Raw genomic sequence first — 25,569 nt, 5'->3', positions numbered from 1 at the left:
GATGATACATGTAATGTATTATTTAAAAAAATAATAAAATTGTATAAAAAATTATTTAAATAAATTTAATTAATAAATATTTTTAATAATAATTTTATATTAAAATAAAAATATAAATAAATAATACAACTGTATAGAATAAAAATAATAATGCAATTAGAAATTTTGCTAATATATTCTTCACTTTTATGAAATTATACATTTAAATTTTTTTTTTAAATAATAATAAATAAATAAAACAAAGGCCCCAACCCAATTCCAATTTCAAGCGCAGCGTTAACGAGCAGATCGCTGAATCTTCTGCAAGTATAAACTAAACATCGAGAAGAGTCACAGAGCTCTGGAGTAGCGCGAAAAGAAGAAGAAGAAGAAGAAGAAGAAGAAGAAGAAGAAGATATAGCTGTTAGAAGTAAAAAGGTATTAAATTTACAGTTTCCCTGCTTTATAAAATTCAGCATCATTTGTTAAAGATCCCAACTTTGTTAATGGATTCTGGAAGGCGCCCTTCTTTTTTCTGTTGCAATATCTTTCTTTCAATTCAATTCCATGTCTTTAATACGGAATCCAAACGGAACATTTCAAATCTGAAAGGTTTTCTGTTTTAGTTTTTGTAATTGTTTGAAGCTTCAATTTTGTAATTTTAAGATTTTATCATAATTTGGGTGTGGTGAGGTGTGTGGTGTGTTCATGCTTGGAAAACTAGGTTAGAGTAAAAATTTGAAATTTTGGGGGGTTTCACTTTTCAGTTTGCAAATTGGTTTTCTTATTTGATGGACTCGGACATGGAGGCTGCAAAAACTGCCAGGGAATCTCTGGACCTGGCCTTTCACATGTCTAACTTGCTTGATACGGGGCTTGATCGTCACACCCTCTCTGTGCTCATTGCTCTCTGTGATCTGGGTCTCAACCCTGAGGCATTGGCTGCCCTTGTCAAGGAACTCATTACACAAACCTCCACTTCACCCCCGCCGTCTTCTCTTACCTGAACACGTACGTTTGGTTTCTGTTTCCTCATTCTCTTTCTCTATTCTGCTCTTCTGCTTTCTTTTCTTTCCTCTTCTCTTTGTTATATACTTATTTCATTGCATTCCACGTGCATCAAATTTGAATCCCAAAGGATTGAATAATATCATAAACCTAGAAACTAGATAAGTGCATTGTGCATAGCATGTTCATTTTATAACGTAGATTCCCAATTCTTGAACTTGGAGTGTGCTTGGAAGTTCCAATGGAGCTAGATAAATGATAGGAGAAGATTCAAACTTAATTTGGAGATTTGAATCACTAAGATATCCTACATATGATATATTATAGGGTCCCTTTCTGAATATTAAGAATTCCACTCTTTGGAATGTTTTTAGTGAAATAATAGGCGTCCGCCCTAACTGGAATACTAACTTTTTGATAGGAAAAAAATAGTGGGTAAGAAGTTGCATCCACTTCTTATGAGTTAAAAGAATCTTTGAAATCTAACCTAGTAGTTGCTGCATTAATCTTTCAGAATTTCATCTATGTAAAACTATTCAGGCTGGACCTTAATAACTTTATGCTTCCTTGGAATGAGATATGATAATGTTGATTTCAGTATGGTGCTTGCTTGTGCTTATTACTACTGTTTAATAATCTTGCAAATTCCAAGCTATAATTTCCATAATGTCTCTTGTCTTGAAAAATGCATGCTATATATCTTTTTACATTTTAGATCATGTAATCTTGAGAATTCTTTGACACTAAGACCCAATGTGCTTTATTCATGCCGGCCCACTTGATTTACAAATCCTGTATTGGCTTTGATGGGAGTAAAACACTTGTATTTAATGGTGGCAGGCACACTTGCAAACAAGCCAGAGCCATGTAGCAGGCATTTTAAGGGGAGCAATTATTAATAGTTAGTTCATTGCTAGTTTTGGAGGTTCAAGGGTTTTTTCAGTTTTCTCATTTCCTCTCTACATAGAGAATTTCTGTTAAGTGGAAAGAGTTTAACGTTTTAATGATTGTTCACATTATTAAAACTTATCAATACAGTAGTTTGTCACATTGTGGTTGTGTTAGTTAAAACTGATAAAGAGATATTTCTTTATGATTGAATTTAGACTCTCGCTCTTGATATGTTATCAATTTTCCTAATGGCCCTAAGAGGTTTCTGTTTAAAATACTTGTATTGGCTTCATCTACCGATGCAAAGGTTAAAACAGAGGTTTGAAAGTGGGGATCAATTCTTAGGGTTGTCAACAAATATTTTCTGTATTTGAGTTTGGGAGGTGATGCAGGAACCATAGATTTCTAGTTTTGATTCCTTAAGCTGTGAGAACTGAGAAGAGAGAGAGGGAGAGAGAGAGAGAATAGCCAATTTCCCTGATTTTGTTGACTGTTGTGGGAATCATATTCAGTTGTGTACAGAACAGAGGTCACAATTCTATGCCGGCCTTCTTGTCTAACATATGGAGACTGTAAAAACCGAACAACTGGGGACTATGAGGCTTGAATTACTAGGCCCATGAAGATGCAGCCAGTTTGGTTTCTTGAGCGAGAATTGAAGTAACTACATACCAGTATAGATTGAGTGACTGAGAACAAAGGAAGAGTGAGTGGTATATGTACAAGTTATGGATTGATTCTAGGGAGCAGAAGAGGCCTTTGTGAAAAGAAAAAGCAGCTAACTATAACCAGTCAATTTACTTGTTTGGGAAATGAAAGTTGCTTAAAAGTGAAGCTTGCTAGAGTTTACATTAAATGGCATCTTTGAGCAGGCTGAGTTAGCATTAGCTGGTATGGGATAGGTGTATGAGAAGTGGGTTTCTCTCGGTGGATATAAAACCAGGCAAAGGGAATTGAAGATGCCCTGGATGTGGATGAACAATTAAGATTCCATTTTTCCACTTCAAATGCATTATTCAAGGAAAATCGGAGCTTGTTGAGCTTTTAGTTTTACTCCCTTTACTTGTACGTGGTGTATCCATTTTGCATGCCACCGTTCGTTCATTATTGGTTGATGTGATAATAAAACTATTTCAAAGACACGCAATTTAGATGAAATGCTTTTTTTCCCTTGAAAGAATATAGTCTCCAAAGCAACTCTGATTTTCGACTATTTAAGCAATTTTATCACCAAAATACTCAATTTATTTTTAATTATTGTTATATTTTTGTTCTCATGTGTTACCTCCACAAGATTCCTCGACCTCCCTCAATATAGTTACTCTTTGTCGGTTTTGTTTTTAATTTTTTTGGGAATGAAAAAGGTGGTAAAATTTGTCAGAAAATGATTATTTGGTCAATATTTTGTATGAATTATATTGAGTTTATAATTTAATATCTGTAAACATAAATAAAAATTCAATCACAAGAATAAAATCACGTTATCCAATAAATTCTTTGCATGGACATTTAGATGTTCGTAATATCTCTGTTTGGCTGAATTACACCTTCTACGATTATTTGAAACCATGTTAGGAATTCAAGTAAAAAGAAATATGGATATATAAACCAACTTCCATTTGGATTATGGGAAGAAAAGTTTTTGAAAAAAAAAAGAAGGAAACGAAACTAAAAGAAAGAGAAACAAACTTAAAGCGTTTGGTGTTGGATAAATGTCGATACTTGTAGGGGAGATTTTTTTTTTTTTCAAAAAAAAAAAAAAAAGGCAGAGGAAGAAAGAAGAAATGAAATATTGAGAGAGAGACAGAGAGAGAGAGAATCCCAAAAAAAAAAAAAAAAACGTTTCGGCGAAAAAAGAGAAAACAGAAAGAGCACACCACAAATGCACATTTCTCAATATTAGGAGTCTAGGACCGACATAAACAGCAACGCACTCTCTATGTCTCTCCCTCTCTCTATACATACCCGCCTTTCCACTTCTATTCAAACTAGAATACGCCGCAGGCGCTGACACACTCACTCAATTCAGGCAGTGAAGCAGCACCGATTTTTAATTTCCCTCTCTTAAATAAACTCAAAATCCAAGGACCGCTCTCTTTAGCCATGGATGACGACGACCCAGTGAGTGTGTTCATGATTCTTGATCATTGGCAAGAAGCCCCAATAGACGCTGATGATTTTCCCTACTCGTCCCAAGATTCACAAACCCCATCATCTTCCTCCACCGAGACCTACATGGTCGGCTTTGTTATTGCCAACATAGTTGGTCTGCAGTACTACTCGGGCACTATTAGCGGCCGCGAAATGGTGGGTCTGGTCCGCGAGCCCCTCAATCCTTACGATTCCAACGCCATCAAAGTTCTTAATACTAGAACGGTTCAGGTTGGCCACGTGGAGCGCACCGTTTCTGCAGTTTTGGCACCGCTCGTTGACGACAATATGATCGCCATCGAAGGCATTGTCCCCAGTACGCCTGCCACCAGGAAAAGGTTTAAGCTTCCTTGTCAAATTCACATCTTTGCGCGCCGTGAAGCTTTTTCTACCGTCAAATCGGCGATTTCCCGAGGTGGGTTGCAGTTGATTTCCGATTCCGACCCATCCTTCGCCTTATCTGAGGCTGCGGTGCTGAGGGAAACGAGGTCTGGGTGTGATAAGAGGTTCAAGAGTGTGGACGAGATTTTCAAGTTGGTCGATGAGAATGTGAGCAAAAAGGGCGCATCGGAAGCGTTTGAGCCCCCAAAGGAAGTGATCAAGTCAGAGCTTTTCGTGCACCAAAAGGAAGCCTTGGGGTGGCTGGTTCACAGGGAGAATTCTACTGAATTGCCCCCTTTCTGGGAAGAGAAAGATGGGTTTTTTGTGAATGTGTTGACCAATTATCGTACCATTAAGCGCCCTGAGCCTCTGCGCAGTGGAATTTTTGCAGATGATATGGGGCTGGGAAAGACTCTGACATTGCTCTCTTTGATTGCTTTGGATAAATATGGCACTGCCCTTCATCATTCTTCAACTAGTAATGGTAGTGTGGATGCAAACAAGTTAGAATTGGATGACAATGATATGGGTGAGCAGAATGAGGGCTTGTATCTTTATGGTGGTAAGAAGGCCAAAAGGGGCAACACTGGCAAGAAGGTTATGGGATCGAGGAAGAAACGTAAAAGTGAGGATGCTTGTTTGAATAAGGATGTGGAACAAAAACCTGTTAGTGTAGTTGATAATTCTACTGATTTTGGTACTAAGATGACGTTGGTTGTATGCCCTCCTTGCGTATTCTCATCGTGGGTATTGCAGCTGAGTGAGCACACCAAGCCTGGCAGGTTGAAGGTGTATATGTATCATGGAGATAGGACTAACGATCCTGAGGAGCTTAAGAAGTATGACATTGTGTTGACAACGTATAGTACTCTAGCTACTGAAACTACCTCAGAAGACTCCCCTATTAAGCAGATTGAATGGTGGCGGGTCATTCTGGATGAAGCACACGTGATTAAGAATGTCAATTCTCTACAAAGTCGTGCTGTTACTGATTTAAATGCTAATCGGAGGTGGGTTGTTACAGGTACACCCATCCAGAATGGTTCATTTGATTTGTTTTCTTTGATGTCATTTCTGCGGTTTGAGCCATTTTCAATTAAGAGCTATTGGCAAAGTTTGGTACAGCGCCCACTCGCTGTGGGGAGACAACAAGGGCTCTCACGTCTGCAGGTAGTTTCATGTCATACAATTTTATTCTTTGGAAACTAGTCAGATGCTCGTTCTGCTGCCAAGGAATGCATGCTTAGTTGAATTAATTTTTTTATTTTTTTTATTTTTTATCTCTCTCTCTCTCTCTCTCTCTTTTAAGAAGTACTTTTTTCTCACCACTTATACCTCATTTTTTTTGGGATGGTTAAGTATTTATTTCATGTATGTGTATGCTTTTTCTCTATGCCAAGCAATTGTCATTTTAGATAAAAAAGAATTTGTAAACCGTATATAGTCCTATAGATGCTTGAACCATAGTTAGCATACCACCATTATGGATAAAAATCATGGATACAATATTCGCTGATAAAATTTTGTGAAGAAAAAGTTATCAAAGTCCTTTAAGCTTCTACTTCTTCGGTGCGTTGCAAGTTACTATATGAATGTGCTTTTTTGAATGGAAAAAAAGATTAATTTTTTGTTTAATCTTCATCTATATTACTTATTATGAATGTGCTTTTTTGAATGGGAAAAAAGATCAATGTTTTTGTTTAATCTTCATCTATATTCCTTAATGATTCATTTTGAGGTGTCCTATTTCTACTATTTTCCAAAGTGTGCTGAGGTTTCTATCTTACATACATACACACTTACATGTTATAGCAACTTGATTTATTTTCAGGTTCTTATGGCCACCATTTCTTTGCGAAGAACAAAAGACAAGGGACTGATTGGATTGCCAATAAAAACTATAGAAACTTGTTATGTGGAACTTTCCAGGGAAGAACGTGAACTGTATGATCATATGGAAGGAGAAGCAAAGAACATAGTTCAGGATTATATTGGCTCTCGTAGTATAATGCGCAACTATTCAACTATACTTAGTATAATCCTACGGCTACGCCAGATATGTACCGATTCGGCTTTGTGCCCTTCAGATATTAAGTCACTTCTCCCTTCTAACAATATCGAAGGTATTGAAAACGATGTAAAGCACTTCATTTCTTTCCTGTTCAAGTTGTGCAATATAAGATGCCTATTGGATTCCAGAAACCCTTCTACTACCATTTGGAGTCACTGTCTTTTTGTGTATGGAGTTGCTAGGTTTTATTTAAGTGGTGGTTGACATTTTTGTTTTTACAGAATTCATCCATAGGCTGCAATGTTTTCCAAAATGGATTATATAAATTGTTCCAAATTATGTTTAAAACCCTTCACAAAGGCATTAGTCAATCATCAGTGTGTATTAAGGGAATCCTCATGTAACCAGTTTTCCCTTTCTTTGCGTGCACCGTAGTTTTGACTTCTTAACTCTTTCTTGTGCAATGATTCAGTGGATGTCAAAGACCAAAGCATGATTCATGTAGGTATCACTTCTCTTAACTGAATAACTATGGTCCTTATATGGGCACACGCTTTAGATAACTAGTGCCGCCATTGGTACTAAATTTTCCACCCTGGTCCTTCTTGTTGAATGTCTTTGTTAACCCTCCATCTTGTGTCCACTTATGGAATTGATCACATTACTGCATCTATTTCTGGTCCTAACTCCTTGAGTGCTATTCTCAATGATCAGTAGTTAGATGATACTGATAGAATGTGCGTTTGACATCAGCTTGGTTGTTCTGTTATTGTATATTTACTTGTTTGATAAGCATTCACATCTTAGGATTAGTTTATGATTAAAAAGTGTAAAACATGCGCTCTGGTTGCTCCATGAGATCAAGAAAACTGTGCAGAAATGTTTTGTGTTGATGCATTTTTCATGGGTTTGTTATTCTTAGTAAATTTGTGCACGGAGGATCATTGCTACATTTGTTTTACATGGTATGTTCATTGTATGTGTACTAACTGAAAGGTTTGTTATATAAGCACAGATGTTTCGAAGAAACCAGAGTTGTTAAAAAAGATGGTTGAGATGCTGCAGGACAGTGAAGATTTTGACTGCCCAATTTGCATATCACCTCCAACTGATATTGTAATTACTCAATGTGCTCACATTTTCTGCCAAGCTTGTATTCTGAAAACCCTACAACGCACCAAGCCCTGCTGCCCGCTATGCCGACGTCCATTGACCCAATCCGACCTGTTCTCAGCTCCAGCATCATCGTCTGATACTGACAATGAAGCATCCTCCCACAGAACAAGTACATCGTCAAAGGTGTCTGCTCTTTTAAAACTTCTTGTATCGACAAGGGAGCAGAACCCAGCTGCAAAATCTGTAGTATTTTCACAATTTAGGAAGATGTTGATATTCCTTGAAGAGCCACTAAGAGCTGCTGGTTTCAAGATTTTGCGGTTAGATGGGTCCATGAGTGCAAAGAGAAGGGGCCGAGTAATCGAAGAATTTGGAGTGGGAGGAGAAAATGGACCGACAGTGTTGCTTGCAAGTCTCAAGGCATCGGGAACAGGTATAAACCTGGCAGCTGCCTCTAGAGTGTATCTTTTGGAGCCATGGTGGAACCCAGCGGTTGAAGAACAAGCAATGGATCGGGTGCACAGGATCGGGCAGAGGGAGGATGTGAAGATTGTGAGGCTGATTGCTCGAAATAGCATAGAAGAAAGGATATTGGAGTTGCAGGAGAAAAAGAAGAAACTGGCGAGAGAAGCTTTTGGAAGCAGAGGGTCCAAGGATCGGAGGGAAATAGGATTGGAGGATCTTCGAACCCTCATGTCCTTGTGAGCACGTTTTAATTATAATTATAAGCCAGCCTTTTTGAGATATACAAGACATAAAGACACTGTATATATTTTGTAGTAAACACAGATGGTTTCTACAGTGGTTACCCCTACCTGTCAGTGTCAGGAAAACATGCAAATGTTTTTGTAGAATTGAACTTGCAACTGTTAGTTGATTGGCTTTTCCGGGCACTGTTCAAATTTCATCTTATGAAAATTTTGTTATTTTTATTTTCCAGCATACTAAATGATTTATTAATTTTGTTATTTCTTTTTTGAAGAATTATATGAAAATATTTTTAAATGAGATAATTTATTAATTTTGAGAAAAGGTTGGAAAGTCAGGGATAGGTTTTTGAAAGAAGTCCTGGAAGTGGAATGTGATGAAGAGGGAAGAGCAGGTTGAATGCTTGGATTTGGGGGTTGTGGAAGTGTTATAAATTGTGCATCTGAAACACTAACATTGGTATGTAATATACTATTACACAGGCTATTCTCTGCTCTGGGTTTTGACTTTTTTCCAATCCAAAATAAAATGTCATAGAATAAACTTGTTTTCATTTCAGAATTCAGATAGATAGATGGAAAACATAATAATTTTGACTATACTTAAAAACTTGTTCAAAGCTCAAAGGCCTTTTAACCTCCTTCGCCTAAACCATCAGAACACCGTCGTTGAATTTGTCAATATTGACAAACAATGACGACTTCCTGATCGACTATGTCGTACATAGATTTCTATAAATGTCTATCCATATTCATATTTATATTATATATATATATATATATATATATATATATATATACATATATTTAATTGGTTTATGCGACATCATCCCCAATTTGGCATTTTTGCCCCTTCCAGTGTGTCCCTTTGACCAACGTGGGAATTTTTATTGTTATTATTTTTGGCACAATTTCTTATTATTGTTGTTGCTTGCTATGCTTTGCTCTCATCCTAATAGTAATAAAACAGCATTAACCAAAATACTGTCAAACACTTAATTAGAATGGTAGGGTATGATCGTCCATGGTGCCTCAATTTGAAAGTTTTCAACTTAATTCCTTCTTTTATTATTATTATTCTAAATATTATTTCCTATATATTAACGGCAGCAAAAAAACAAACATAACAAATCTTTGGACTGGAGCTGGGGAGTTGAAGGCGAAGGTCAGGCGGGTGCGGGTCTGAAACACGTTGATGATATGATGGATTGTCGTAGTTCCGTGCGCGTCCAACTTGGAAGGTCAGTGGTGTGGTGGTCCCGTACGCTCATCCAATCCCAATGTGATAAATCTTAAAATCTAAAATGAAATTTTTTCTAAGATAATGGATGGACACGTGTTGCATCTCCATTAGCCGTTCTGGAATTTAGGTTACTCTCGCGTTCGCGCACCACTTTCATCGAATCAACGTTTTCCCCGTGAAAAACACGTGTCCAAAGTTCTATGTCCCTGCTGACCACGTGTCCATCTTATCGACCCTCCTCCCTGTTAACTTTTGCCCACCTGCACCCGTAATTAACCTTACACATCATATCTCACGTACCACTGCACAAAATTATGACCCATTTTCATGTCGCCAAATAACAAAATTTAGTTCTTTTCTTTTGGTAATAAATGGGATTTCTTTTTTCTAAATAAATGGGAGTTTCAATCTTGTTTCACAGCTTTAATTTCGTAAAATATTATCATACTAGCCTTCATTAATTAATTTTTAATGCCAATTTATTGCAATATATATATATATATATATGTATGTATGTTTCAATGCACCTTCTACTTAGTATAGTAATCATATACACAATATTTTACAGACACCTAAATGCATCTCCTTTCATGTAAAAACAACTTCAAGAAAGTCTCAAATCTTCCCAAAACAATCATATATTAGCTTCCTCTTTCACGAAATATTCAATGGATTAATTATAGTAGCTAAGCAAGTGGATTCATCCTAAATTAATTAATTAATTAATTTAAAATGCATCTTTCTTGATGCAAGCATTTATGGTCTTGTAGATTTCTTTCTTTCTAAAAACATGCTCTTTGAATTATCTTAAAGTAACATGTGATTCCTGTAGATTCTAAATTATAAAATTCATTTTTTTGAAAACGACACAATTGTGAATACTTATCATCAACCAAAACAAAAATAAGTTAATCAACATCTATAAAATAACATATATATATATATATATATATATTATATTTCCAAAATCAACCAATTTTATTACAATCTCTTAAAGTGATCTCACTCCATCTTTTTAACAATATCTCTCTCCAAATATATGCATATTATTTATTAATTGCTACATATTCTTTTTTTATTACCAAGTCGTATAAAAATAAGAAATAAACAAAAAGCAAAATGATATCGTATAACTACAATGCCATAAGAGATTTTTTTTAAAGATTATTTTTCATACTTATCTTCAATGTAGAACAAAATTGCACCAAAAGAAAAGAAAGAAGAAGAATAAACTTGATGGCTATGGGCATACTATCGTGAGAAATTAAAATGAAAATGTGGTGGCTTTCGTGTCCCTCTTTAAATAAAGGAATCATACAATATAATATTATTATATACAATAACAAATACACCGTCATTCAATAGATAAGTGCCAGACTAAAGGTTGAGTGAGGTTGTTATCTGATTCCCTGTTAGACTGATCATACGCGTCGTCGTTCCGCCATATATTATATATTACACTTGAAAAGTCAATTGTTTTTATTTTACAAAACTCAATTTTAAAATATTCCACTTTCGATATATATAATTACAGCGATTTCAACATAATTTTTTCTACCGTCAACTTTCTGTACCTAGTAGCTAGCCTGTTATAAACTTCAAAAGATATATATTAATAGAGATATTAAAAATTTAAAATACAAAAATTTTAAAATTAATTTATTCAATCAATTTTTTATTTATATTTTATTTTTAAAAAATTTATTTTTTATTGATATTTTAAAATTATTTTATTTAATTAATTAATTTTCAAATTAATTAAAATTGTAACAATATTGAATGAATTATATTATTATTAATAAAAAGCTACATATTTAATAAAAAATATTTATTACAATTATACATCATAAAATATCATTTTTAATATCACATATATTTTTTAGTTGTTAAAATTTATTAGTAGATATAATAATTAGTTAATATATATATATATATATATATATAGAAACATTAGATTAGGGTTGTATCAAGTAGATATAATAATTTTATTATCAAATAAATTTTTATTAAATTTTAAATCATTTTATAGATTAAAGTTTAATTACGGATTAAATATAAAGTTAATAAAATAAAATAAAAATTATTTGAAGAAAATAAATTTTATAAAAATTCTAATAATCATAAATAAAATTTTAAATATTACCTTATGAAGCTCGAAAGGTTATATAAATTTATATGATTAAATGTGTCATTTTCATTTTTAATCTAATCCGAGCCTACCTACAATGATTAAGATATTCTTCTGACTGATTAATCAGTTTTGTCACGTGCTTCTTTCTCTATTTACTATCAAATTAATGAAAATAGTGTGTGGTCTAGATTACGAAAGTGTAACCATAAGTAATGTACCGCACTAAATTATGATTAGCCATAAAAATTACTAATATTCTTTTTGTTTAGATATCATTTTGCCCTAGTATATATATATATATATATATATAGAATTTCTATGATGAGGACGGTTCGCATGAGGACCGCAATATTAGTGACGATTTTTCATATTAACGACGATTTTTTAAAAAATCGTCACCAATACTATAAAAAACTGTCACTAATACTATGGTCCGCATGAGCACCGTCCGTATCATAGACGTACTATATATATATATATCATGTGAGTGACATTGGTTTTTTGTTTGTTTGTTCCCCCCCCCCCCCCCCATGTATCATCTATTTGTGATACATATAAAAATCTCCCATATCTGACAGTATAATATAAAAATTGGTAAAAAAAAATTAACAATTCTAATATTATTTGTACCTACCACTAATCAATTACTTGCTTATCCCGGGTTGGAAGTATATATTATTATTGGAAATAAAAGAAGAATATATATATGATCAATCTATGATTTAGTTTCCAAAAAAAAAAAAATCTATGATCAAAAGCATAACCAATAAGGAATTAAAATGGTAGGTGCCCAAAGGCCATTATGCATCTTAATTGATACAGTGAAGTTGAGCAAGAACATCTTAAATTGGTAATAGAAACTAAACTAGATTTTTTTTTAATTGGTTATAATTTGGTATATATGTAAAAATGGTCAACTAATAAAGCATTATTGATACTTTTTTTTTTTTTTTGAAAATAGCATTATTGATACCTTAATAGGCAATTTGGCAGATAATGAAAAAGCAGGGACTATTAAATTAGAGGTAGGTATATCACACATGCATCACCCGTACTGATACTGATAAGCCACTCATCGTTTGTTTGGATTCAAAAATCGAAGATTTTTAAACTATAACATTACCGTGGTATAAAACAAAAGAAAATACTATATCATACTACCATATGGCATGTAATTTATTGTTATTATTATTATCTTTTCTTAATGTGGAATTTCACCAGTGAATATTTAAAAGCACAGCAGTCAAACCAATTTTTATTTTATTTTTTATTTTTTTACCACGCTAATTAACTGTTATATAAAAGAGTAAAAAAGAAATGAAAGTAAAAAAATAAAAAAATACTAAAAGAAGAATTAGAGTGACAGTGGCGTGACAAGTGAAGAGAAGAGAAGTAGGTTGCGTGGGGTTGCAGAATGTGGGGGACATTGAAAAGGTGGGGTGCTCCTGCTCCAACCACGCAAAGCAACCAAACGCAACGCAGTCAAACGCAAGGCAAGAGAGTCGTTTCGTAAGCCTGAATGATAATGATGAGCTGACGTGGAATTCAAACATTTCATCCAAATGAATGCTCCGGCTACTTTAGGTCACCGCCATGTGACGGAAGCCCTCAAACGAATTGCCGAGTTTGTTGGGAAAAGCGGTTACTTATAAGTGTATTTAATTTAAAATTTAAAATATTTTTAAAAATATTTAAAAATTTAAAAATATTTAATTTAGATTTTAAAATAATATGTACATATTTAATTAAAATTTTATAAAGATATTTAAAAAATTAATAATTTTAAAAATTTTTGATAAATTTAAAAAATTTATTAATATGAAATTTAATTTTAATTTTAACAATTTTATTGGATTTTTATAAATTTTTTATAAAGTTTATAAAAAATTTTATAATAACCTATCAAATATTTTAAAATTTATTATTTATTTTACATTTTTTTAAATTTTAAATTAAATATAATTATTTAAAATTAAAATTAAAATTAAAATTAAAGACTTGAATTTAAATTAAAAATCCCACCTGCTCTACATCTACAGTGTCCATGTAGGTGTCACTGACCATGGCCATCCCAACTTGCAACTAAGAAAACATTTTGAAACTGAAAGGATGCTTTTTATTTATTTATTTATTTATTTTTTTGGTTAATGCTGATGTTGGCATTAGCAAATTGCAAATAGGCCATGTTGCCCATCTCAACTCCGAGTCCGAGTCTACGACCACGCGGTTTTTCAGACCGCCACTTATAATAATTTTTTATTTCTTTCTTTCTTTATTTATCACAAACAATTTTTCCAAAACATTTCAAAATAATTTAATTTTTACATTTCTTTTTTTCTTTAGTTTATTAAAAATTTATAATAATAATAATAGTGGAAAACAAAAAACCACTTTCTCTCTCATCTTCTCGTTGTGACCGATCAGGTCAAAACGGAGGAAAAAAGGGTTGGGTTGGGTTGGGTTGGGCTGTGTAACTCTTTTTCCGTTTCCCAAACTGTGCAAAACCTTTTTTTTTTTTTTTTTTTTTCTTTGGGGCATTATTGTTATATCGAAGAGTGGTTTTGCAATCAAAATCCTTCTTCGTGGCTTTTTTGCAGCACCTGGTATTTCGACGCAACCATACAGATTACACACACATACATACAGGCTAAGAAAGAATTGAAAAAACAAAAACACCAACAGAGAAAGAGAAAGAGAAAGAGAGACAGACAATCCGAAATCCCATATTTTTTTTTTAATTTTTTTTTAATTTTTTTTTTTTTTTTTTTTTTGGGGAAAACAAACAAAAAAAAGAGGAAAAACAAAGTTCTGTAGAAAAATCGGGGATTTTCCGGAGGAGTTTTGGGTGGGGGGATAATCATAACCAGCAGCTCTAAGTTTCGAAAGATAACGGCTTGTTGTTGATCAGCTGTTTCTGGTCGCATATTGGAAATATTTTATTATCATATTACGTAATCCGTTCATTATTCACACCCCTCCGAACGATTTAATCGTAATAGTCAACAACATTCTTAAGGTCAAATACTGATACCAATTCTAAGTTCAAGGATATTAGGCCTAGAATCTGGTCTATCAGCTACCTATCCGGTATTACAATTTGCACCGGAAACCAATTATTTCTGTTTGATGGGTCTGTGTCAGAAGCACGTAAAAATCGTTTATTGATCCAGGAATTCGAGTTTCTACCTTCTGAACCCAGAAGTGGAAGAAGAAGAAGAAATCGGGTGGTTTTCCTATTCTGGGTTGCTATCAGAATCATATCAAAGTTGGCTTTCCTTATCAGGGTACCATCACAATCACATGAATTCCATTTTCTGATTGCTGGTCATTTGACTGCGAATCGATTTTCCGATCTACCTCTCCCGATTATCAATCGGGAAACACGGTGTTCCGGTCATGGCTAAGAAGTCTGGGTCACTGGATTACTGGAGAAATTACTTTCGGACTGCAAATTCGGATATTTTCGGTATAATTGACCATGCGATCATGGTGGCGGCTTCGGATTGTCCTAAAGAGTTCAGATTGCGGAGGGATCGAATAGCAGAGCGGGTTTTCTCCTGTAGATTGACGAGGTGTTCTGGTTGTGACCGTGTGGAGTTGGCTGTTCCTGGTGATGAAGAAGAAGATGAAGATGGAGGTTGTAAGAGTGGTTTTGACAGAGATGGAGCTGAATTCGAGGCAGGAGCTAGTAAAGAAAGTAAGGTTAATAGCAGTAGGGATGACCAGGGAGATATGAACACCAACCAGGTTAGCAATTACAGCTATGGAGAAGCTGAGGCATTGACTGATGAGATTGAAGAAGCATCTCAGATTCTTGAGGAGGTCTCCAGGATTAAAGAAATTCTTCGGAACTGTGAAGAAGAGGTATATCATCTTCATCGATTTTGCTTGAATTCTATATATATTTTTTGTCTGTTGAATCTGTTATCAGTTATGTATGCAGCTTCACTTATTCGATTTCTTCTATGATGGCTTGGCTATTTAATTCGGGTTGTTTGTTGAATTATTAGAAGCTTTTCTTTCTGCTGTTTGGATGAATATATGCTTCTTTTTTTTTTGGTTCAATTATGTCTTCTTAGAATGCTTTTGCTTGTTTTGGTTTCTGATTTCGGGTTCTTGAAATGTTGTGGTGGCAGTCTGAGTCGGTATTGTTTGAATCGTTGAGAAGGCTTCAGTTGATGGCACTGACTGTTGATACTCTGAAGGTCCGATTGAATCCTCCTTTGCTCATTGAATTAGACTGCTACTTGTCTATTTACCAAAACAAAGGCTGCTATTTGTCTAAGAGGACTGGAGGAGTATTAATTCCTTAGTCAGTTCTTGTTTTGGGAAGGACTTTAGCTAGAATTTGGACTTATATGTTTCTCCTCTGCCAGGCAACTGAGATTGGAAAAGCAGTGAATGGTCTTCGAAGGCATGGATCAAAGCAAATTTGTCATCTGGCTCGAACTCTTATCGAGTATGCATTTATACCCTCTGGCAGTTTAACTGTATAAATATTTTTTTTGGTTTGGTCTTTAGCAGGGACTTGAGCATTAAATTGCAGCCTTTTGCAAAGACAACTGCATCATATTCCCTAATTTTGTGAAATTGAATGCTTAGTTTGCCGTATATGCTTTGTTTATTTTGGTAAATTGTTCGCTTTTTTAGCAGAAATGTTAATATCATATGCTGTAACCATAACTCCAGCTTTCCTAACGATTATTTATTAATAATAAAGTAGGAAACTTTTGCTACTTACTGAGTACTGTATTCATTGTGCTTACGTAGTCGCTATTCATGGCAGAACTCAAGGGGAACTCATGTAACATTCTAGGCTTATCTTTTCTGCATTTGTATGGACACTTGTGACTGTTTCCATTATCCACAAGTGTCTAGGAGACTTCATTGCCATCATGTATCTTTTTCCATCTCTAATTCCTTCTAGTGTGATAAGTAATGTGCATCTGCGGTTTCGCAGTGCATAAATCTTGACTAATTTTGTTTAGGCATGTACACTCTGTTGTGTGTATATATGTGTATATATACTTGTTAGTGAATTATGTACCATTTTTGCTAGCACACTCTATCACTTATGTTTTATTGACAACAAGACTACATTTTAACTCGAATTTATTGATTGTAGTGGGTGGAAAGTCATGGTTGATGAGTGGGTCAATGCTACAGAAGCTGTTGCAGGTGTGGATTGTTCATCAATGTTCTATACAATTAAAGATTTATAAATGCTTTGGTTTATCTGATTTTGGTCATATATTTGTAGGCTCAGAGGGTACCCCAGATTCTGCAAATCCATCTTACATTGATGATGATGAAGAAGAAGGGCTACCATCTCCTCCTTTGGATGAAGGAGCTTTCTTTGCTACTCAGCCCACTTCAATGGAGCTCTCCCAGGTATGGCTTCTTTTATTCTTATAGTTGGTAAGATAGTTTTATTTTGATTGGATGATTGTGAAACTGACTTTTTTTCTTTGTTCTCTTGGGATCCTAATAATTTCACCACGTGAAGTTCTTTGATGGCATGGATGATGATGGAAGTGAGTTGACTTTGCCATCTCTTATGCTTGTTTTAAACAGCTTTTGCTATTCGGTTCTTTATTCGAATTCCCCACTTCATAGATTTTTAACTATAGACGGGGAATGTTTTTTCCAGATCCTCGAAACAGTGGGGAATTCATCAAGAACCGTGCAAATGGAAGAAGACCCTCAGTGGAGAATCAAAATACTACAAAACGGAATCAGCAGTCTCGTAATGAGGTGAACATCCTAAGAAAGGAAAACAAAATCCAACAAGTAAAGAAAGAAGCAGGTATGAAGCCAGGTAAACCAGTAAATGCTGGTTCTGGACCTGGGAGACCTCCAAAACTAAGCATGGAGCAAAAGATAAAGAATGAGACAAAGTTCCAGCAGAAATCGGATAAGATTGCGGTTCAAAGGAGGCCTGCTATTGGTGCACAAGATGTAAGTATAATTCTAAAAGTAAGAATTAATTGTCTTAGATCCCTTTCTTAACTTTTATCTTATTGCTGTTCTTCTGGTCTGGCAGAAGTTCAAGTGTTCAGATGAAGTTGCAGACCAAGTGAAACTTGAAGCCACCAAGAGGAAACTCCAGGAGCGATATCAACAAGCTGAGAATGGTATGTCTTCTTCAATGGAATCGTATCATCTTTAATTAATTATTTTGTAATAAAACATAAGTTAGTCCCATCTCACTCACACTGTAATCTCTTGTTGTTTGACAGCCAAGAAACAACGGACAATTCAGGTAATGGAGTTGCATGATCTCCCCAAGCAGGGGCTTGGTCATAGAAATCCACATGTGAAACCTGGGAACCGTAATCGACATTGGACACATGGGCGGCGCTAGATTATTCATTATTATTATTATTATTATTTTTCACCTGGGAGACCGGTTTTCACCTGCCTTACTGAGTTTCCTCCATTTTTAATCCGGTGGAAGGATACGTATAACCCTCTGGCGAACTGTGACTGGCTTGACCCGACATTTGTGCATCTGAAATAAGAAAATTGATTTTACCATTCTTGCAGGAGAGGAGAGGGGCTGTATCTATTGTAGAGACAAACAAACTTTTGGAACTTTGTTCTTAATTTTTTGGGGTCTTAAATTAAAGACAATTGAGGTTTAGATACGTTTTTCAGTAACCAAAATGAAGACACAGGTTAAGTCTGAAGTTAATGACATAATTTGTTCTGTTTCTGTAGATTGAGAGAACCCTGATGTTTAGTTACCATTATTAACATTGTTTTCTCCCTAGCTGACAACTGGAACTTACATCTCCGTATAGCCATGGAATTTTGGGGGGGGGGGGGGGGGGGGGGTGGTTTATAAGTTTGATAATTTGCACAGAAATAATGTGCATTCTCATAAAGAAAGAGATTCCATCTGTAAGCACCTTCTTGTGAATGTATAAGCTTGGGTTTTACATCTATTGGTTAGTTTACTTGCCTTTTGAAATTTAATCGTTTATAGATTGAAGATTAATTCATAATTTTTTTTTTTAATTTTTATTTTCTTTTTGATTGTTTAGTGGAAGTTTGATTAATCCATTTAAAGTAGTTTGAATGCTGATTAGTATTGTGACTAATTTGGTTGAATTTGCATTTTAAAGTAGACATTTATCTTAATCGATTTCAAAATCAACGTAAATGGTGTTGTAACGATGGAACTCTCATTTAATTGTTTTTATTTATTTTTTTATTATTATAGTGTAATAGAGATGAGAGCAATGGCCGTACCTAATAATAATAATAATAATAGTGATTTTAGAAACAAAAGTTTTTGTTCACTCTTTTTAATTTAAAACTCTTAATAGGAACTTCAACATGCGTATTGAATTTAAGCGTAATGATATTAACATAAAACTACAATGAAAACAACGACTCTTGGATTTTCTTTTGAAATCAGACTTTATGACAAGAAGAGCGCTTGAATTTAAGATTCATTAACTGTTATATCCAAGTTAGAAGTTGTGTAATGCTGAAAAAAGTGAAAATGTAAAAAGTGTTGATCAACATTAAAAGCAAATAGGTCTTGTATGCTAAAAAAGTTGCTTTTTTGAAAGTAAATCTATGTTGATTCAATATGACAAAAAACTACATATTGCTTTTTATTAGTATTATTATTATTATTAAGCTAGCAGCACCTAATGGGAAAAATAAAAAATAAAATAAAATCATTGGTATCGTTTATTTCTCTTTAGATAGAAGGGACTACTTGTACATAATATTCTTGTTAGAAAATTTAAGCAACGATTGTTCTTGTGAAGCATCTATTGACATTCAATTCTAGTAATTAGTAACGGTGATAATCAATAAGAGGTGTTAACAACATTAATATTCTGAAACAGTATGTAATTAATTAAAATGCAAAAAGGGTACAAGTAATATATTAATTTTATATAAAATGTATAACAAAAGGAATAGTAAAAAGTGTAAGGGCATGGATCTTAACGTTGTTGCTTCAAACAAAACAGTAGTAGAAAAGTGCAAGAAGTAGGTAGCTTTCTTTGATTATAATTTTATATAGTTGAAAGTGGATTTGCATGTGTGTAAAGAATGTGAAAGTGAAATTGAAATATTGTATTGTACATAAATTTGTATTTTTATGTATTGCATAACGTGGTTGAATGAGTTTATTGATTAGCTAATATCAAAATATTAGTGAAGTATTGGTTGGATAGGGAGGGAATACAATAATTTATATTTATAGAAAGAAATGCGTCTAAGTGAATTGGAGTTTAGAAAGACGGAAGAGACTGGGAGAGAAGAGAAGAGCGTGGGGATTTGTGTACTCAGTGTGCGGAAGAAGAGAGTCCAGTTTCCAAAGGCCATGAGATTTCGTCCTAAACCTCATGGTCATGGCTGCCTGAAGAGGAAAATAAATAAATAAGAAAAACATAAAAAAAGAAAAAAAGAAGAAGCATAATTAATTTGCATATAAAGCTGAAGACTTTGACCTTTTGCTCATCAGTCGTATCGTAATTGTTTATGGAGTGTGGGACCCACGAGTTGTAGTCCACGTGCACATGCTCTTTTTTTCTTATTAACATTAATTTTGATATTGTTGTTGTGGAAGTGATGGATGACTTTTTTTTTTCTTTTTTGGGGGCAGCACAACTTTGTTGACTCGTCATTCATTCCTTTTACTTTTGTTTTTGTAATTGATTGGGTTGCTTTCCTTTAAAAAAGTAAGGAATTTTTTATTATTATTATTTTTTAATGGGTATATTATCAAAATGAAATATCTTAAAAGTAAAAAGTTAAAATTTGAATATGTGTTGTACAGTTGTTGGTGTAAGCGTGCATCATTTCCGTGCGCTGTTGGAATTTTATTTCTTCTCATAATCGCAAATATCCCTATTATTCACCAAAAAGCAAAAAAAAAAAAAAATAAAAAAAATAATACCAATATCCCAGTATATATACCACTCACAATACATTTTTAGATGCTCATGTCTTACCTCTCAGCAGACAGCATCCATTTCTAAAGCCATCCACACACACACTAACAAAGAATCTACACAAAATAACATATTACAAAAATTAAAATTAAAATTAAAATTAAAAAATAGTTCGACCCTTTTGCCCAAACAAACGCAAGTACAGCGTCTTGTTATGAGTTTGCTTTTGGATGAAAAATCTAACATATTCCTTAAGCTCTTGGTTGACCATTTTTAAGCCATAATTAGATTACTAGTTGACACTAAATAATATTATGTTAGGTGGTAGATATGGGATGAGGTCCATCTGTCCGTCTGAATTCTGATGCCACACTGTAATCATTCCCTAGTTTTTTTTTTTTTTTCTTTTTTTTATAAAAATATCAAACAGCAGCTAAAAGCACAAATAAACTAAATTAGAAGATTGTGGAAGTGCATAATAATACCCATGTACGTTGTTCACTGTCCAGTTTCTAGCCAAAAGAATTCTGAACAAAAACAATAAGGGGGCATTCCAAGAATTGAACTCGGGACCTCTCGCACCCTAAGCGAGAATCATACCACTAGACCAAATGCCCATCTGCTTGGCCATTTCCAGTAAGTTAACATACGTGTCATTTAAATACGTTAATGGCTATATATATATATATATTGGACATTGACACAACCTAAAACCATAGAAAATCTAGTTGCATATTGCTTCGTTTTGACATCCAACTATGTATATATTGTAGACTCGAAAGGCTGGTGATTTTACTGTCCAAGAAAAATAAACAAGCAGGAATTTAACTAATTAGTTATTAAAGCAAATGCAAAGGTGCTTGGCAAGACAATAAGAGCAAAACTAATATGGTGGCCATGCTGCATGCATACCTTCCTTGCTGGCTTCTACCATCCTCACAATGCAAAAAAATCTTTTCATGCCTTTCATAAGAAAACACCCACACCCAAATGCAATTCCCACTCAAAACATTTCTCATTTTTCTTTCAATAGTACTCAATCTATAAGAGCGAGTTCAATATGCTATATATACACATTATAATATTACATGTCATCTTCAATAATTCTTTACAATATGCTTTTATGTAATAATCCATGTGATCACATTTAACAATAAAGTATTGGGCACATTAGTTATTTAATATGTTGTAATTTTTAATCCAAATTTTCATCTTACCTTACATTGGCATCATATGATTACAGACCAACCAAAAAAATTTAGGTGTATGCAAAGTCAAACCAAGATAGGAAGCAGTTTTGGTAATATTTCATTTGTTAATATTTTTACTCATACATTTCGTTTATATGGCACTGCATATTATTAATGTGTTTTTATATACTTTTATGTAAGATAATGGTGTTAAAAGAAAAGAAAATTGCGCATTACTCTTAGAATTCAATATTTAATAGGAGTAACTTGGGGATTGTTGAGAGAGAAACTCAAATTGTCGGTGTGTAAGATATTAGCAATAATTAAACAAAAAGGCTGAGAAGGAAGGAGTAGTCTATATATGCGCTAGGGAAAAAAAAAATTTGTGGAGCTGAGTTTAGTGTTAGTTGTGTCGGCCAAGCCATTGAACACCATACACTAATTAATTGCTAATTAATTAAGGTCAATCGGAATCAAACAAGGAAGAAATTAAGGGACCACGTTTCCTCAAAAGTTGTCCCCCAAAAATATTTTACCTTAGAAATTAGCAAATTAAACTGCAAAATCGCAAGATTTCCTATTGTTGTCCACACTAAAAGGATTCAAATCCACACAGAATTATCTAAATATGATATTTTGGGGATTGCAAAGCTTTTGATATTGCTTTCCTACTCAAAAAGGTGGAAAATAGTGTTAGGAATGGCACTTGTCATCTCTCTTTTGTAGGCGAAAAGAAAAGTCCCTTTCCAATATCATTCTGGCAGCAAAGGTTGGAAGAGATTACAAGTATTTGTATGATTGCTTTGCTCCCATATAAGATTTGAAAGGATAAGGTTCCATAAATTCTTATCCATCAATGCCACCTCACAACTAGTAGTCTTGCTAAACCAACAAACCACAACATTCAGATCTTTTCTTTAAAAATTTCAAGCAAAGCAAAGCAGAGAATTCAATGCCACCATAACACTCCAAACATAAACTTAACTGCTTTCTCTTGAAACTCCAGTCCGAAATTGGGATATATTGGGACAGATTTTGCAGGCAATATACTGCCAAAGTCATCACCTAAAACAAGTTTAAATGTGAAAAACGTTGTTGACAATCTTGGCTACTGTTGGCCAGCTTACAATGTAAAGCATTTATTAATTAAATAAATTCAAATTCAATATCAAACATCAATATCAATATCATGTTAGTCAAACCACTATGGTAATATTATAGATATCAAAATATTCATTAAATTTATTTACGAAATGATACACATTAAAATATTATTGATTGACATATTCATATAATGTAAAATGAACATTTAAATAGATAAGTGAATTAAAAAAAAAAAATGTTAAATGTTACCATATTATTTGTCATATCATTTAATAAATACTTTGATAACTATAATATTTTTGAATCACGATATGATCCTTTAGCTAGCTTTTACTGGAGTTAGACAAGTTTCTTATATATGGATATAGGGATATTCTATGACACGGATCGTCCGTATGCGAACCGCACTAAAAGTCGATGGCTTTGCTGTGTATCTCTTTGCTATGTACGCTGTGTATACACAGCTAAGTCGATATTTTTTTTCCAAAAACGTCAACTTTCGGTGCAGTCCGCATATGGACAGTTTGCACCGTAGTACTACTCTATGAATATATATATATATATATATATATATATATATAATAAAGTTAGATTCATCTTAGATTGACTTAATGGCTTTAGCAATGTTTTCTTTAGTCTTTTGACCACTCCAAGACTAAAGATTTAAAAATGAATTAATAGTCTAACTGAATTACATACTAAAAGCCTTATTTAAGAAAAGTAAATTTTTTTTTATTAACCCTTAAATCATTTTAAGAATTAAGGTTTAAAAATTAATTAATAGTCTAATTTAATTATATATTAAAATCCTATTCAGGAAAAGTTTAAAATCATATAATAGTCTAATAACATATTTGAAATTTATTTAAGAAAAATAAATTATATAGTGATCGATTAAAATATAAATATACTTTTAAATCTTTGTATTTAAAATTAATTCAACAGTTGATAGAAGAAGTTATAATAATAAAACCATAAAATCAATTTTATGTGAGCCTAGTTGTATATATATATATATATATATAGAGAGAGAGAGAGAGAGAGAGAGAGTTTGTTCTATTAGAAACATATTTCCAATATAAAGGTGAAGGTTTTGATATGTCAAATGTTGAAAGTATCATATCAATTAATGAGTTAATATTAAAATCTTAATTAAACAAATAGCAATTTTTAACGTGATATTATTAAATGACAGACATAAGGTGAGAATTATGTTTCCAACATATCATGACCATATATATATACACCTATGCGTTACTTTTTCTAAATGTTTGCATGTCAATAAAGCAATATTTGATTATTAATTAAATTTTAAATTCTAACATTTAATGTAATTTAATGGTTGATAAAAAAAAATTTCAATAGTAAAACTATCATTTGGATCTATATGAAATTGACTCTCTCTCTCTTCAAAAGTCACCTAATTTTCTCCAATTAGTAGCACGAAGAAAGTATACTCAAGCCACATTGAACAATTTAAGATATGTATTATTAACATTTGGTAGTTAGTTACAACCTAAAAAAGAAAATAAAAAAAAAAGATATACATATATGTATACACACACACACACACACACACATATATATATATATATATATATATGTATGTATATATACACACTCTGTATATCTTTATTTGTTTTGGCATGATCATATGAAGCCAAGAACGAAAAAGAATAAAAGATTGGCTGTGTTTTTGCTAAAATAATATATTGGGCCTTGGGGGTTATTACTAATGGGGTTTGATTTGTTGGTTGTCAAAATCGGTGCTGGGCTGTCATCTATGGAAATATATGCAATGGGAAAAGGCAGAGGTCGTTTTCCAATCATCTTCTTGTAGGTGTGGCAAATGGCAAGTGGCAGTAGCTAGGCTAAGAGACATATCCCACTCTCCTCTCCCTTGAGTAGTGGACGTAAAACCCGCATTTCAAATGTCCATTTATTGACGCTACCACCTACTTTCTGTTTTTCTACCTTAATTACCAAATATTCATTTTTTAAGCTTTAGTGTGTGTGTATATATATATATATACCTGAAGGCAAGTAAAGATTATTCATTGAACATGAAGCATTTCCATCATGACTTCCTGCTTCATCGAAGTAGTGGATATTTCTTTCTTGAACTTGATAGATATAAAGCATATTTAATTTTGCGTATTTATATGATTAGCAAGAAGACTACTAATTTGCATTCTTTCACGGGCTTAAACAGCCACAATTTGAATTTTGCCTGCAAAGCCAAAGAATTAAAGGTCAAAGGAAACCCAAGAAAAAACAAAAGATTGTCGTTGATGACCCATAGCCATCAACATCATTTTGGAGAAAAAAATTTCTAATGGCTAAAGCCAATGATGTGGGAACGACAGCTGAAATTGTTGACTTGCTGAAATCAAAATATTATTTTATTGCCGACATCAACTGTTTATTGTTTTCATTGCTCATTTCAATAACCACTACGGACTGCACCGTCATGTATTGATGCATTTATTTTCCCCTAACAACCTTCCTTTCGTACTATTCTCTTCCTAATTTGTATTTTCTCTTCTCTTAACACAGAGGTACTTTATCAACTCCTTAAAATATATATTTTTCACCAAAAAAAAGAAAGCTTAAAATATATATATGACTATAGTATATCATCATACATACGGAGATTAATAGCAACCCATTTCCACCATTTGAGAAAGTACCATAAACTTTCCAAATATCAAACTTAACTTGCCTTGCAAAAAAAAAAAA

At 33.3% G+C, this 25,569-nt stretch overlaps 3 protein-coding genes and 1 non-coding gene across 4 annotated transcripts; 3 read left to right on the top strand and 1 right to left on the bottom strand.

Moving 5' to 3' along the window:
* Positions 1–237: 237 nt before the first annotated feature.
* LOC107431521 (mitotic-spindle organizing protein 1A-like) lies at positions 238–2,114 on the top strand. The gene is made up of 3 exons (XM_016042459.4): positions 238–417; positions 747–990; positions 1,828–2,114. The coding sequence occupies exon 2, from the start codon at positions 771–773 to the stop codon at positions 984–986; it is 216 nt and encodes a 71-aa protein (XP_015897945.1). The 5' UTR covers positions 238–417; positions 747–770; the 3' UTR covers positions 987–990; positions 1,828–2,114.
* Positions 2,115–3,681: 1,567 nt separating this feature from the next.
* Positions 3,682–8,479, top strand: LOC107431543 (putative SWI/SNF-related matrix-associated actin-dependent regulator of chromatin subfamily A member 3-like 1). The gene is made up of 3 exons (XM_016042487.4): positions 3,682–5,580; positions 6,242–6,533; positions 7,437–8,479. Exons 1-3 carry the CDS (start codon positions 3,982–3,984, stop codon positions 8,240–8,242), a joined length of 2,697 nt encoding a protein of 898 aa, XP_015897973.1. The 5' UTR covers positions 3,682–3,981; the 3' UTR covers positions 8,243–8,479.
* A 5,627-nt stretch (positions 8,480–14,106) lies between these two features.
* LOC107431544 (probable mediator of RNA polymerase II transcription subunit 26b) lies at positions 14,107–18,374 on the top strand. The gene is made up of 9 exons (XM_016042488.4): positions 14,107–15,482; positions 15,755–15,823; positions 15,995–16,077; positions 16,744–16,796; positions 16,879–17,009; positions 17,125–17,152; positions 17,269–17,576; positions 17,662–17,752; positions 17,858–18,374. Exons 1-9 carry the CDS (start codon positions 15,015–15,017, stop codon positions 17,980–17,982), a joined length of 1,356 nt encoding a protein of 451 aa, XP_015897974.3. The 5' UTR covers positions 14,107–15,014; the 3' UTR covers positions 17,983–18,374.
* Positions 18,375–21,081: 2,707 nt separating this feature from the next.
* Positions 21,082–21,153, bottom strand: TRNAP-AGG (transfer RNA proline (anticodon AGG)). The gene has a single exon. It is a non-coding gene; the product is annotated as a tRNA-Pro (tRNA).
* Positions 21,154–25,569: the final 4,416 nt, after the last annotated feature.

The sequence above is a fragment of the Ziziphus jujuba genome, chromosome 11 (genome assembly GCF_031755915.1).
Source record: "Ziziphus jujuba cultivar Dongzao chromosome 11, ASM3175591v1".
In the NCBI taxonomy this organism is placed as follows: domain Eukaryota; kingdom Viridiplantae; phylum Streptophyta; class Magnoliopsida; order Rosales; family Rhamnaceae; genus Ziziphus; species Ziziphus jujuba.
The sequence above is the reverse complement of the archived record's forward strand: the minus strand, read 5'-3'. Positions and strand labels throughout refer to the sequence as shown.

Coding starts and splice junctions, on each gene's coding strand:
- LOC107431543 (XM_016042487.4), top strand. CDS start 3,982: ATGGATGACGACGACCCAGTGAGTGTGTTCATGATTCTTGATCATTGG. Junction 5,581..6,241: donor AAGGGCTCTCACGTCTGCAG/GTAGTTTCATGT, acceptor ATTTATTTTCAG/GTTCTTATGGCCACCATTTC. Junction 6,534..7,436: donor CCCTTCTAACAATATCGAAG/GTATTGAAAACG, acceptor ATATAAGCACAG/ATGTTTCGAAGAAACCAGAG.
- LOC107431544 (XM_016042488.4), top strand. CDS start 15,015: ATGGCTAAGAAGTCTGGGTCACTGGATTACTGGAGAAATTACTTTCGG. Junction 16,078..16,743: donor CTGGCTCGAACTCTTATCGA/GTATGCATTTAT, acceptor TATTGATTGTAG/TGGGTGGAAAGTCATGGTTG. Junction 17,753..17,857: donor ATATCAACAAGCTGAGAATG/GTATGTCTTCTT, acceptor GTTGTTTGACAG/CCAAGAAACAACGGACAATT.
- LOC107431521 (XM_016042459.4), top strand. CDS start 771: ATGGACTCGGACATGGAGGCTGCAAAAACTGCCAGGGAATCTCTGGAC.